This window comes from Nilaparvata lugens, chromosome 3, assembly GCF_014356525.2.
Source record: "Nilaparvata lugens isolate BPH chromosome 3, ASM1435652v1, whole genome shotgun sequence".
Lineage (NCBI taxonomy): Eukaryota > Metazoa > Arthropoda > Insecta > Hemiptera > Delphacidae > Nilaparvata > Nilaparvata lugens.
This window is the reverse complement of record NC_052506.1, coordinates 79,243,071-79,257,881: the sequence shown is the minus strand read 5'-3', so window position 1 is coordinate 79,257,881 and position 14,811 is coordinate 79,243,071. Positions and strand designations below refer to the sequence as shown.

The 14,811-nt window shown below is 38.8% G+C and overlaps 1 protein-coding gene across 2 annotated transcripts in view; it reads right to left on the bottom strand.

The window, feature by feature from the left end:
- LOC111046758 (aromatic-L-amino-acid decarboxylase) overlaps nucleotides 1–14,811 on the bottom strand; it is a 166,583-nt gene that overhangs the window by 139,782 nt on the left and 11,990 nt on the right. For both annotated transcript variants that reach the window (XM_039424736.1, XM_039424735.1), the window contains exons 4-6: nucleotides 7,817–8,023; nucleotides 3,939–4,170; nucleotides 1,977–2,228 (exon numbers count right to left, since the gene is read on the bottom strand). In XM_039424736.1, coding sequence (XP_039280670.1) covers nucleotides 1,977–2,228; nucleotides 3,939–4,170; nucleotides 7,817–8,023 — 691 coding nt within the window. The remainder of the gene's footprint in view (nucleotides 1–1,976; nucleotides 2,229–3,938; nucleotides 4,171–7,816; nucleotides 8,024–14,811) is intronic.

The window sequence follows — 14,811 nt, the reverse complement described above, 5'->3', positions numbered from 1 at the left end:
AACAGAGCAAAGCGAGAAAGAGATAGCACTATCCGCTTTGTTGAATGATAGACAAGGATAGCAATACCATTGCTAATTAAACACTGCCATTATAACGTGGAGCTTACTATAGGCATTATCCTTGTTGAGACTGCGACACGATTCGAGTTTACACGACTAACGTCTCGGGTTTACACGTCCTATAGTGAGGTCCACGTTATAATGGCAGGGTTTAATTAGCAATTGTATTGTTATCCTAGTCTATCGTTCAACAAGGCAGATGGCGCTATCTCTTTCACGCATTGCGATGTTGTTACATCGTTTATCAACAATGTAGAAATTCAACTAATTGACAAAATATTTAATCTCAATCATGAAAATTTATTATTACATCTTTAAAATAGTTATTTGTGCAACTAGTGCTCAAAGTGACAGTTTGCTGCACCGAAAGAAACGTTCACGCACGAGCCGTAGGCGAGGGCGAAATGGTTTCTTGAGTGCAGCAGAGGAACTTTGCTCACGTATTTCACATAAAATTTTTCCTACAGTTACCATTGAATATGAGAAGTGGTTGATTATGGGTGAAATGATGGCTGAAATCCGTCAAATGTTTGTCTGTATAATTTTGTTATTAATAACAAACTTTAATTTATTTTAAACTTGATAATCCAATTGAAAATTAATAATCGATAATTTATTCAAATTAAAAATCAAATTAATCCAATTAATTTGAAAATTTGAATAATTTTGAGTAAATCTTAATTTCTAAATAATTTTTCAATCAATCAATTTATGGATGAAAAAAATATTATTTGAAATAATGAATAATTAATAATATTCAAAATGTATAATTTAATGAGTTCTCATTTTTATTTATTTGAAAATCAGAAAAGATATTGATAGAACAAATTCGCATTCAAAATACACGCCAACAATGTCAACAGCTGATTGGGATGGCTGCAAGATAATACGCAAAGTATCAAGAGTACGCGAAGTAATACTTTGCGCACTAGAGCAGAAAAGTGATTTTTTGCGTTCTGTAATCAGTGCAGGAATGGTCACTTTTCAAGGTAACTGTAGGTAAAATATATTTTCTTGACAAATAAAATATGATTAACTATTTTCAACAATAATGAACAGTTGAATTCATCAGATATAGCAGTATCAGCTGTTTGGGTGGCAAGGCTGAGATCTGGCAACCCTTGTCTCCTATCTTCCTACACAAACATCATAACCTGGACCTCACTATAGTCACGCCGCTCTACAAAAACCTACCCTAAATATTCTATCACTAGCCGTCAGGCTCGTTTCGCTCGCCATATCCGTCTAGCCAGGGGGCTCCGCCCCCTGGATCCCCGACTGGATCGTCCAAGAATGAGATCAGCAGGCTCGCTTCGCTCGCCTGCATTTTTATATGTTAGGATGATCCAGTCGGGGGTCCAGACTAAACGTCTCGCTAAACGGATATGGCGAGCGAAGCGAACCTGACGGCTAGTAATATAATATTCCCAGGAATAGCCGTGATTGAAGTAGCAGTGCCCAATCATTTTTTCCGCGATAAATGCATTTCAATCTTCAACTTGGTGCCAACCTAACAAAGTCAACTCAACTTAATGTCAACCTGACAAAATTATTAATTTAGTTACCAGTAATTAACAACTGTTTCGAAGAGGTACTCTCTTTAGATTATAGTTCTATATTAACATATGGTATGGACATTTTTCAAATAAAATCAAGAGAATAAGAAGAATATACATGCTAAAAGACGAACTTAAAACCCTCAAAAACCACCCTTAGAGTTGAAATATTGCCAAAAGATTTCTTAGTGCGCCTCTAAAGGGCCAACTGAACATACCTACCAAATTTGAACGTTTTTGGTCCGGTAGATTTTTAGTTTTGCGAGTGAGTGAATGAGTGAGTCAGTCAGTCAGTCAGTGAGTGAGTGCCATTTCGCTTTTATATATAGATAATTGTTTGATTTTAGGTGTACTCCGTACCTTGGGAAAGACAACTTGTCCGATGACCTTCAACCAGGCCATGGATCCTTCGCTGAGCACACCGACTCGAAAGTCTATGGCGCCGACCTTGAGCAGCGTGAAGGTCAGCGTGAACACCACATCCGCCCTCCCCTCCACAAAGCCCTGCATCGGACTCACGGCCACACCCTGTATGCCATCCTCGTTCACAATCGACACGCTGAACGGCACCTTGCGATAGGTGGCGTTGAACAGTACACTTTTGGCCACCACCTAAAAAAACACATTTATTATTCCATGTTTTCCAAAATAGTTATTTATAAACCGCACTAGTAGTTCTGTGAACAGTAGACCTCGCGCTGAGAAAGTTACATTGACCTGTTGTTGTTATGTTAAAATATAAATAATTTATCAATTCAAAATGTCTAGAAAAAATGCTAAATAAACATAGAGCTTTCTGTCCTATCGTACCGTGACGTGTCGTCCCGGAATGTGACGGTGAGCGCTGTTATCAGGTCTGGCTGCCGTCTATACGCCAATCCAATCAACCATCAGAGAACATACTGTGTTGTCGTGTTGGCGAAAAATCGGTGTGTTGAAATTACCAAAATAAACTACCATAATGCTGATTTGTTACAAACTTCATTTCTCACTTTCATGATTTTAGAATCATGAAATCAATTTAAATCAATTCCTTTTCAATAATATTTGTTGCAATTTTGATCAACAGATTGAAAAAAAAATGTAAAAAAAAATGTTTTCTATCAATAACTCCAAACTCCAAACTAGAATCATGGCCTCAGCGTATGGAAAGACAAAGTTAGTAGACAACTGTCTACTAACGTTGATGGAAAGATACATTTTCAAGATGTTCGATGTTTTTGAACGGGTAGTATTATAGCATAGCCACCTCAAATACAAGGCCCCGGCCTACGATATTGCAACGTCGCAGTGTAGGCCTAGAATCTAATACATGATTGGTGAAAAAGATCAGCTGGTATTTTAAAAAATCTTTTTCACCAATCATGTATTAGATTCTAGGCCTACACTGCGACGTTGCAATATCGTAGGCCGGGGCCTTGTATTAGAGGTGGCTATGATTATATTCAACTGTTTAATAGCGTTCTTGGAAAGATACATTTCCAAGATGTTCGATGTTTTTGAACGGGTAGTATTATAGTCCACTAAACAGCTGATTTATGATGATTAATTCTATAGTCGATTTTTACGGTAATATTGGCGTACGAAGAAAGCTCCTTTTCCTTTTGTATTATCCTTAAAATGCAGAATTTTAAAGAACCTTGTGTATACGTCGACGCGAAATTCAAAAAGGAACATACCTGTCAAATTTTATGAAAATCTATTGCTGCGTTTCGCTGTAAATGCGGAACATATATATAAAAATAAAAATAAATATGGAAGTGAGGCGTGGACAATGGGGGTGAGAGAGGAAAGAAGATTGGCTGCATTCGAGGCATGGTGCTACAGAAGAATGATGAAGATCAGTTGGAGAGATATGATTACAAATGAGCAAGTTTTTGAAAGAGTGGGAGAGAACCGGAACTTCTTGAAGTGGATCAAGCAAAGAAGAGCACAGCTGATTGGCCACATCATCAGACGTGACACTCTACTGACAAGGATAATGGAGGGAATGGTTGAGGGAAGGAATATGAGAGGAAGACCTAGGCTGGAGTATATGAAACAATTGCTACGGGATATGAGATGTGGATCATACTACGAGCTGAAGCGGAAAGCGGACGACAGAAAAGCATGGAGAGCTGCTGCCAACCAGCCCTACGGCTGTTAACCCAAGAGAGAGAGAAAAATAAATGCAAAACCGTAGACAAGAATCTTAGACCTCACTTCGCTCGGTCAATAAACATAAAGAGAAATGCAAAACCGTGGACTAGAATCTAAGACCTCACTTCGCTCGGTCAATAAAAAATACTTTGAAAAAGTGTAAAGTGTTGAGCAGTCAGTCACCTGTAGATTGAGCGGCACAGCACCCAGATTGAGCGTGGGGTTGATGAAGGTGGTGTGTGCGCGTGTGAGCGTGCAGTAGCACTTGATGGTGTCGATGTTGTTGTGGCCAATCAGCAGGCCGATCTTGGAGCTCGGCTCAGACTCGGCCGAAGTCGGCGGACAATACGTCACCAGGCAGTTCAGCTCGCCGCAGCTGGGCACGCACCCTTTCTTCGGCTCAATGTCGAAGCACCTGCCGATCAGAAGGCAAATCGTGAGATCATACATAAAATATAGCATGAGAAGATGTTGTGTATCAAGTTGAGATGATACTGTATCATATTGTGTTGATACTGTATCATGTGTGGTGATACAGTATCATATTGTGGTGGTACTGTATCATTATTTATTGTAATATCATAGTGAGAAGATAGCATAAGAAGATATCCCATGGTGTTGTGTATCAAGTTGAGATGATACTGTATCATATTGTGTTGATATTGTATCATGTGTGGTGATACAGTATCATATTGTGGTGGTACTGTATCATTTATTGTAATACCATAGTGAGAAGATAGCATAAGAATATATCCCATGGTGTTGTGTATCAAGTTGAGATGATACTGTATCACATTGTGTTGATATTGTATCATGTGTGGTGATACTGTATCATTTTGTGGTGGTACTGTATCATTTATTGTAATACCATAGTGAGAAGATAGCATAAGAAGATATCCCATGGTGTTGTGTATCAAGTTGAGATGATACTGTATCATATTGTGTTGATATTGTATCATGTGTGGTGATACAGTATCATTTTGTGGTGGTACTGTATCATTTATGGTAAATATCGGGGACCGAGCTTCGCTCTGGAGTACAAAAGCATAGAAGCAAAAAAGCATAGTTTATATTTATTTATTGATACACAGAACACAATTCTTTTAAATGATTGGGGAAGGACCAACAGGCACAGCCCAAAATTGTTTCCTCCCCGAATTTTGATGTATACACTATGAATACGGTGGTCCAAGAAGTAGGTTATGTTCTATAAACTTTTGAAGTTCAGTCCAAACATTTAAAAAATCTGGTGTTGCGCACTCACACAACTTTCCTTGCCGTCATGAAAATTGATCACCTGACGCTAGTGTTCTCGCGCATCTCAAGTCTACTATTCAAAGATATGAGACAGCTGGTGATAGGACAATAACCCTGGAGACACATGATTTAATAGAATCAACACTTGCCAACAGTTTGCAAATTGAATTATCTTATTTTCTCGAACTTCGAGCTTATTTTAAATTTTAGGTGAAAATGTTACTGAACAAATTGTAGAGATTTTCATGCTCAATCTTTTCCACTTGAAATTTTTTGTTTAAATTGTATCTGAAGCCTGATAATTGGGAATCTAAAATCAATCTTTGCATAGATGGGGCGGAGCTCCTGAAATTTTTACAGATATGGGACTTGTGGCAGTTGATCTAAATTGTTCGTGTTGGATCCTTATAGGGGAAGGACCTTAAGTTCCAAATTTCAAGTCATTTCGTTAATTGGGAGATGAGATATCGTGAATAAAGACACACAAACACTCACACACACACACACACACACACACACATAGAGACCAATACCCTAAAACCACTTTTTTGGACTCAGGGTATCTTGAAACGTATAGAAATTTGGAAATTGGGGTACCTTAATTTTTTTCGGAAAGCGATACTTTCCTTACCTATGGTAATGGGGCAAGGAAAGTAAAACTGTAGCATATTGAGAAGATATCCTATGGTGTTGTGTATTAAGTTGACAATATACTGTATCATATTGTGTTGATAATGTATAATGTATGATGATGCAATAGAGAAAAGATAGCATGAGAAGATATCCCATGGTGTTGTGTATCAAGTTAAGATGATACTGTATCATGTGTGGTAATACAATAGAGAAAAGATAGCATAAGGCCGGTTGCAGATGAACCACAATCACATGTGGGATGTGGGAGCTACTATTTTCCTTCTGTGGTACCACAAACGCAGCATATGAAAAGCATTGGCAGGCATGGCAGTGGCACTGATACTTCCACATGGCGTTGTGCGCTGTGGTAGCGATTATTTAAGGACTCGCCACACCAAGCTCGCCAGTACCGCCGAGGTAGTACCGCTGGTGGTAATTTTCTCGGCTGAGCACGCCACACCGAAAAACGTCCGCTAGCGGTAGTCTCCGAGTAGTGAGTCTAGTAGTGGGGGGAGGGCGTGACTACAGCACTCAGCACTGTACTCGGCAACTCAAGCAAGTACGCATTCACGCAAGTTGTTCAGTCGAGCTAGCACTGATCAACTAGCAATATTAATTACAGTGTCAATTAGCAATATTAATTAACAATGTCAATTAAAATACCTTGGGACACCAGCAGTTCCGACAGTGATGAGGAACTGGTGATGCTCTACTCTGCCAGCAAGAGGACAGAATGGGTACACCCAATCAATCAGAATAGAGGAACGTACGGGGAATCAATTTAAAACTCAAACTTTAACTATAGTGCCAGATTTGTAGTACTTTTTACAGTACTTACTTTCTCTTTGTAGAGTGTTTGATATCTCGTTCCACTCCCTATCCTTTGTCACTGCATCCTTGTATTCAGAGCTTCTAAAATCCCAAATTATTGGGCGTTTTCTCACCTCTTCTATGATGCTCTCCTCCATTGAAGAAAAAATGATGAAAATCTCTGGGAAGTGGGAAGAGAACAGAGTGACGTCAAATTGAAGAAAAGTCCAACTACAGTGTGGGAGTGAGACGTACTAGTTGCGTTGTGTTGCAAGGAGGAACGCCGAATGAGTCATCACTCTGTGCGCATGCGCTACCTCTTCGAATCGCCTGCCATGTATTCAGGTTGAGCGCGCCACACTGAGCTCGCTTTGTCCGCCGTACTACCTCTCAGCGAACTTTTGTTGAATCGCCTAGCAGGCGGTCGTAGGTGGTAGTGCGCCGTACTACCGCCGCGGTAGCGAACTCGGTGTGGCGCGATCAACCTGAATACATGGCTAGCGATTTTTAAAACTTCGCTACCGCCGCGGTAGCGAGCTTGGTGTGGCGTGCCCTTTACCTTGTGATTGTGGTACCACTGGTTTGAGCACCACGCTTTCCCTAGCTTCTATACCAAAATCCACTAATGAGCGTTTTCTCAAATGTATTGTGAAAGACTCTCTGCGTTAGTTGTATTGTTCTGTGGTATGTCGGTCCCACATCCCACATGCCAAAGTGGTTCGTCTGAAACCGGCCTCAGAAGATATCCCAAGGTGTTGTGTATCAAGTTGAGATGATACTGTATTGTAATTTATAATAGCCTCAGCTGATGTTATGAATGAATGAATGAAAATACTGTAGTAATTGCATACAATGAATTCTTCAGCTGACTAAATTATAAATCACAATTTTTTCATAATACACTTTCAATGATATTTTTATATCCTGAAAAGGGACGAAGTAGTGAGTCAATTTTGTTGTTCAACGAACCTGGCCTGTAAAAAGGTTCGAAGAATACGAGTTCAAAATTTGAAGCTGATTGATCAATTCTTTCTCAAGTTATTGTAGAACATACAAGCAGACAACTACTTTGGCCTTGAGTCAAGAGTAAGGCCCGCCGCAAAGTAGTAGACCCACGCTAATCCACGAAAAGCAACCCACGCCGTGGGATGTTTTGTAAACCATTGCTAAGCTTCTCCAGACGTGTAATACATGCAATGAATAATCCACTTGTCAGCTGATTGATTATGAATAATTCTATAGCAATGGTTTACAAAACATCCCACGGCGTGGGTTGCTTTTCATGGATTAGCGTGGGTCTACTTTGCGGCGGGCCTAAGAGCTGGCTAACGCTCGTTCAATAAATAATTTGTTTGGCATACCGGAAACTTTTGCTGGTCCACGTGAATTCAGTGTCCGATTTTAAGTGGTTTTTCAAGGTGATGTATTCGGTCCACATATAGAAGGGGTTGTTTTTGGGCTCAGCATGGCGCACCTCCAGAGTGCTAATATCCAGGAATTTCTCAACTATTTCGGCAGCTACCACCATTTCGAACAAGTGTTTCTCGTTTATCACATACTTAAACATCCTGAAAAATAAAGTGAAACCTGAAGCAAATTCATTTTCGTTTAGCAGAGACTTGAAATAAACTGAAAAAAATAGAGCACATTATGATATTAAAAATGACAATAATATTTCCCGCACGCTACAGATATCATAGAGAATACTGAATGAAAAGTTTAGATTTTTCAAAAAATTATTGTAAAAAATCTGGTGTCGTACACTCACACAACTTTCCTTGCTCATTGAACTGTTAGCCCCATTCTTAAACGACAATAATTCAGGGGAATAACATAATGACGATTGGCGGCAACATATTTGAAACTAAGATCAGACTTCTGTATATGTGTATATATAATAATTGTTTTCAGAGTACTTTTTCCATTGTGTAAATTGAGAAATTCGATGAGATTTTTTTAAAGTCGTCAAAACAGCTGTTCCACAGACGAAATATCTTGTCTATGTGTTCTTTTTATGAACCGCTCTACCCACCTAGCTCATGCACGGGAAGGAGGTTACAAAGTCCATTTCTCAAGGATGGGGTGGACCCCCCATTAGTTTCCCAGAAAGGAGACTCATGCCAGTTGATAGAGCTGATGAATAATGGGTATGAATTTGAGAAAAATCGGTCAAGTCATTTTTGAGAAAGTCATTATTGAGTTTCTTATTGTCGAATCCTCATGGTATAAGTACCTTACGTTCAAAATTTCAAGTCAATCGGTTGATCAATATCCCTGATAATACTGGTGATCGATTTCCTGAAATACAGATCGATAACACGTTTTTTATGAGACCAACGTGCCCAGTTGAGGTTGAGGCAACTATTAAAAATCTAAAGAACAACTGCAGTCCTGGTATTGATAGTCTAGGTAATATTACGCTGAAGAAAATAGCCAATTTTATATCTCAACCTCTCTCTTTCATTTTCAATAGATGCTTTGAGGAGGGATATTTTCCTGAGCACCTCAAGTCAGCCAAAATAAAACCTCTATTCAAACAAGGTGACCCGACTAATCCCTGTAATTATAGACCGATTAGTCTTATCAGCAACCTTGCTAAAATAATGGAGAAACTAATAAAGTCAAGAGTTGTTTCTTTCTTGAATCTTAACAAAATAATCAACAAGAACCAATTTGGTTTCCAAAATGGTAAAAGTACATCTGACGCTCTAATAAAATTCGTCAATACTTTATCTGATAAAATAAACTCCAATAAGAAAACTATTGCAGTCTTCCTGGATATACGCAAAGCTTTTGATACAATACCTCATAATACTTTGTTCAATGAACTGGAGTCCTATGGTTTCAGAGGAGTCTCGCTTAAATTGTTCAAAAGCTATCTGAGTAATAGAACCCAGTCCCTAACCATAAATGATCAATCTAGTGTAACTAACTTAACTTCTTATGGTCTTCCTCAAGGTACTGTACTTTCTCCCATCCTTTTCATACTCTATGTAAATGACTTTTTAAATTTGAGACTTCTAAACTCAACTGTGATATCCTTTGCAGATGATACTGCAGCTATTTTTCACGGTAATTCATGGAATGGAGTTCATACCATAGCTGAAAATAATATGCTTTTAATCAAGAAGTGGTTAGATAAGAATACCTTGAGTTTAAATATTGAAAAAACGAATTACATAACTTTCTCTGCAAATAGAGTAGGACAGCCCAACGAGAATCAAGATTTGAGACTCCAGAGAATCAAGATTTGAGACTCCATTCTCAGTGCAATTTAAACTTGGGTAATTGTGATTGTCCCACCATTAAAAAAGTCAATAATACTGAGTACTTGGGAATCATAATTGATGAAAACCTTAAATGGGATGTGACAGAATCCAAGGTCAGGGCAGTGGACTGTGAATGATAGTTGGTATTAATACCTACAAATAAATCTTTGAATTCTGTGCATAAAAATACTGATAGCTTGAAGTGTGGTAAGTACGCCAATAAAAGACTAAATGAGTCAACAAGATAAGATTTAATAATAATAAAATAATAATAGGCAGATGGCCACATACAAAAAACAATTGTAAGAAGACTGAGTTGAAAAATCTTGGGAAAATTACAACATGTGATAAAACGTTAGAGAAATACAAAATTTAAATGAGATTAGGTCAATGACATTAATGACCATTGAAGCCTGACAATAATCGAAAAGGTAATATTAATGATACCTGAATTGCGAATATAAATTGAGTGCTAAAATGAAAAGTTAATGCTGCAAAGTTCAATCTTAATGATTTACAAAAGGAATAATAATAGATGACAATAAGCTGTAGATAGTGCTCAACAAATAGAGTACATTAAAATATAGGCGGCAAAGGCCTTCAATAAATTAAATGTCAAGTTAGACATCAATTGAACAATTAATAGGCGTCAGTGGCCTCAGTGAATAAATGTCAAGAAAGACATCAATAGTACAAAAGGAATAATAACAAATGACAATGAGCTGTAGATAGTGCTCAACAAATAGAGTACATTAAAATATAGGCGGCATAGGCCTTCAGTAAATTGAATGTCAAGATAGACATCAATAGTACAAAAGGAATAATAACAAATGACAATGAGCTGTAGATAGTGCTCAACAAATAGAGTACATTAAAATATAGGCGGCATAGGCCTTCAGTAAATTAAATGTCAAGTTAGACATCAATTGAACAATTAATAGGCGTCAGTGGCCTCAGAAAATCACTTGTAAAGCCAAGGGTAGCTGTCAAATCCAAAGAATTAATAGGCGTCGGTGGCCTTAGTGAATTGAATGTCAAGATAGACATCAACAAAACAATTAATAGGCGTCAGTGGCCTCAGAAAATCACTTGTAAAGCCAAGGGTAGCTGTCAAATCCAATGAATTAATAGGCGTCGGTGGCCTTAGTGAATTGAATGTCAAGATAGACATCAACAAAACAATTAATAGACGTCAGTGGCCTCAAAAAATCACTTGTAAAGCCAAGGGTAGCTGTCAAATCCAATGAATTAATAGGCGTCGGTGGCCTTAGTGAATTGAATGTCAAGACAGACATCAACAAAACAATTAATAGGCGTCAGTGGCCTCAAAAAATCACTTGTAAAGCCAAGGGTAGCTGTCAAATCCAATGAATTAATAGGCGTCGGTGGCCTTAGTGAATTGAATGTCAAGACAGACATCAACAAAACAATTATGTAGTACATACGTAAATGAAAATTGAATAGAACAATTTACGTAACCTGAATAAAATTTTGAAGAGGAGATGCAGCCAGGCAGACAGGCAATGAATCCGCAGTACCCAAAGGAACAGGACATCAGCAATCGACGATGTGATCTGGCCATGCGATGACAAGAGTGGAAGCGTCCACCACAGCAGGCCAATCCCCCAGTGGAAATGTAGGCAGGAGCATGTAGAATCCCAAATGAATAATCCGACTTTCAAGTTGTGGAATTTTTAGAATGATTCCCAAATGGTAGAGATGATGAACTTGGAAGTTTGAGTTACATGAGGTAAAGCCAATTGTTAGAAGAATGGTAATTGAAGCCCACATGAGGTTGTGAACTTGACAAAGTTTATCAGCGTAAATATGCGAAGAAATCGATGAATAGTTGAATCACAATTGAAGAATAGAACAAACGAATTAATTTGCAGAAGTAATTCACACTTTAAAAACGTTCCGTAGATCAAATAAATAGCGATAAATGCCCACACGAGGTTGCAAATTTGACAAAGTTTATCAGAGTAAATAAGTGAGGAAATCGATGAATAATTGAATCACAATTGAAGAATAGAATAAACAAATTAATTTGGAAGAATAATTCACTTTTAAAAACGTTTTGTAGATCAGATAAATATGGATAAAAGGTTTAGACCGAGAGCGTAGATGCACTCTCAACTAGGAACCATTGCAAAAGACAAGAAGACAGACCCACGCTCAGCAACAAAAACGAAAACGGAAATGTCATCCACGAACATAACACGTTTACAAACGTTTGGTGAAAAAGTAGCAAATATCTAGAAAGTAAGATGCCTAAAGACAAAATAAATTCCAAAAAATCGAATAGTACAAATATTAAAATTGAAACGACAAATAATAACACGACGAATAATAAGAAAACCAACTTGATAAAAGCAGTGCCGTAGAACCGTGATGTGACATCACTGGCCAGTGCAGACGGACAAAATGACGACAAGATGTCTACGTAGTAGCGGAACGAGTAACAAGTGGAACCGTTCCAATAAATGCTTTGTCAGATTTTACATAAACTGGGCCCCTTGTGTCATACGGGGGTATGGCACAATAAGAAAAAATAAGAAATATGTAAAATCTGGCAAGGTAATTGGAAATTGAAAACTGGGCCCCATGTGAGAACCAGGGGAAAAAACAATGAAACCTGAAAATACGAAATGAAAGAGCAAGGGGATTAACTAGAATCCTCATCAATGGGAAGAGGTGCTAAACTCGAAATAGCTCTCTTAAAAGTGCCGGAGGGAGTGAGAACAGTGACAACTCGAACCTTGTCGTCCTTACCGGGATGAACTTCAGTAATGCGCGCCAGCTTCCAAGTGGACTGCGCGGAACCAGGATCCTTCAAGATGACAACCGTACCGACCTTCAAATTTTCACAATTGTTTAGCCATTTGCCTTTTTTCTGAAGAGTGGTTAAATATTCACGAGACCACCTATCCCAAAGCTCCTGGATAGAAACAGCAAGTTGATACCAACGTGAACGATGGTCAATGTGTTTGGTGTTAGGCGGTAAGAAGGGTAATGACGTAAGCGGACGTCCAATCAAAAAATGACCTGGAGACAAGTAGGCAAGATCATGTGGATCTTCCGACAAGGGAACAAGAGGGCGCGAATTCAAGATTGCTTCGACCTGAGCAGCAAGAGTACAGGTTTCTTCAAAGTTAAATACCTTGTTGAATGTAACTACGCGGAATATGCGTTTGAAGTTTTTTACTGCATTCTCCCAGAGTCCACCGAAGTGCAGAGCCCGAGGGGGAATAAAGTGCCATTGGATGTTGAGTACAGACATAGTGTCATGAATATCTGATTTGAGACAATCAGAGGACAAAAATTCGTGGAGCTCACGTAGCTCATTGTTGGCACCAACGAAAGTTGTGGCGTTGTCCGAAAAAATGGAATGCGGAATGCCACGACGAGCAGAAAACTGAATCAGAGCAGCAATAAATGCCTTGGAAGTAAGTTCCGAGACAGTTTCAATATGAACGGCACGAGTTACCATACACACAAACAGCGACAAGTATGCTTTAGAAAAAGTACGAGATTTGGGGCCGCCTACATGGATGGAAATAGGACCGGCGTAATCCAAACCACAATTATAAAAGGGAAAATTAGCCTGAACGCGGGCCGCTGGTAAACTACCCATGATTTGCTCAGAACAAAGAGCCGAAAAGCGAAAACACATTATGCAATGCCGCAATACACTTTTGATGGTGCGACGGGTGGAGGGAAACCAAAATCGTTGTCTTACACTGGCCATGGTGGCCTGCACATCAGCATGACTTAGACGACGATGGTGAGCAACAATCAATGCACGAGTGAATTTGTGATTGCTGGGCAACAATATTTGATGTTTATAATCAAAGGAAGCATTTGCATTTTGCAAACGTCCACCAACTCTGAGCAGTGAATCTGAGTGAATGAATGGTGACAAGGCTTTAATAGAGCTATTAGGCAATAGCTCCCGATTTTGACACAATGCTTTAAGTTCAGCAGAGAAAGCTTCTTCTTGAATGGATTTGAAGATACAATTTTCAGCTTCTGAAATTTCAGAGATAGCTAATTGACCAAAGCGCGGAGCGACTGAATTTTGATTCCTACAATTATGAATGAACCGTAGAACATACGCTGTTGTACGAACAATTTTGTGATAAGTGGAGCAACTATTGATTATGCCTGAGATAACATCATTATGAGAAGAAGTGGTAGCTAATACCTGAACTGATTGAGAATTGATTTCCTGAACTGATACCTGAACTGATTTCTCTAACTGATGAGAGACATCATTTGAAGTTAGAAAATTTGACATGACCCTACGGGGGGCGGCCACAGGTGAAGCAGGGAGGCACGAACGAGGTGCTGCAATAGGACGAATAGCTTTACAAGAACCAAATATGACCCAACCTAGACTGGTTTTCTGAAGAATGGGAGCGTTTTGAGCTAGATATAATTTACCAGGCTGAAGTATCGATGCGAATATGCCAGCACCAAGTAACAAATCTACAGGCTTAGGCTGATCAAACAATGGATCCGCTAATTTGAGTTCAACAGGAATTGAAATTTTAGAAAGATCAATGTTCACACTAGGAACATTAGATGATATGCTATCAACTACAATACAATTTTCTTTGACCGACCACGAACAATCAGATGAAGACAAGCAAACTGAATGAGAAATAGATGATTTGGTCTTATTCTCACCTACACTATGAATCAAAGTGTCAGAATACAAAGCAGCAAGTGACAATTTTTCAGCCAACCTAGTTGACATCAAATTACAATCAGAGCAAGAATCTAAAAGCGCGGTTGCTTTAATAAATTCTCCACTAGAAGATTGAACCAAAACTTCAGCAGTAGGTAACAAGGCGACAGTTGATTGCTGTTGCAAACACAGTGACGAGGTGGAGCTCATTGTGACATGAGAGTTCTTCTGAGGCTGTTCTGCATGAGAAACAGCTTGCTTAGTTGTTTCCGCATTCTGAACCATGACAGAATTCAAAACAGCATTCTTACTCTTGGAGGGAGCAAAGGATTGAGAATGAATAACATTTGAAGTTACCTTATCCTTAGAAGTAGGCTGAGTGTCTCGTGATTGAGGA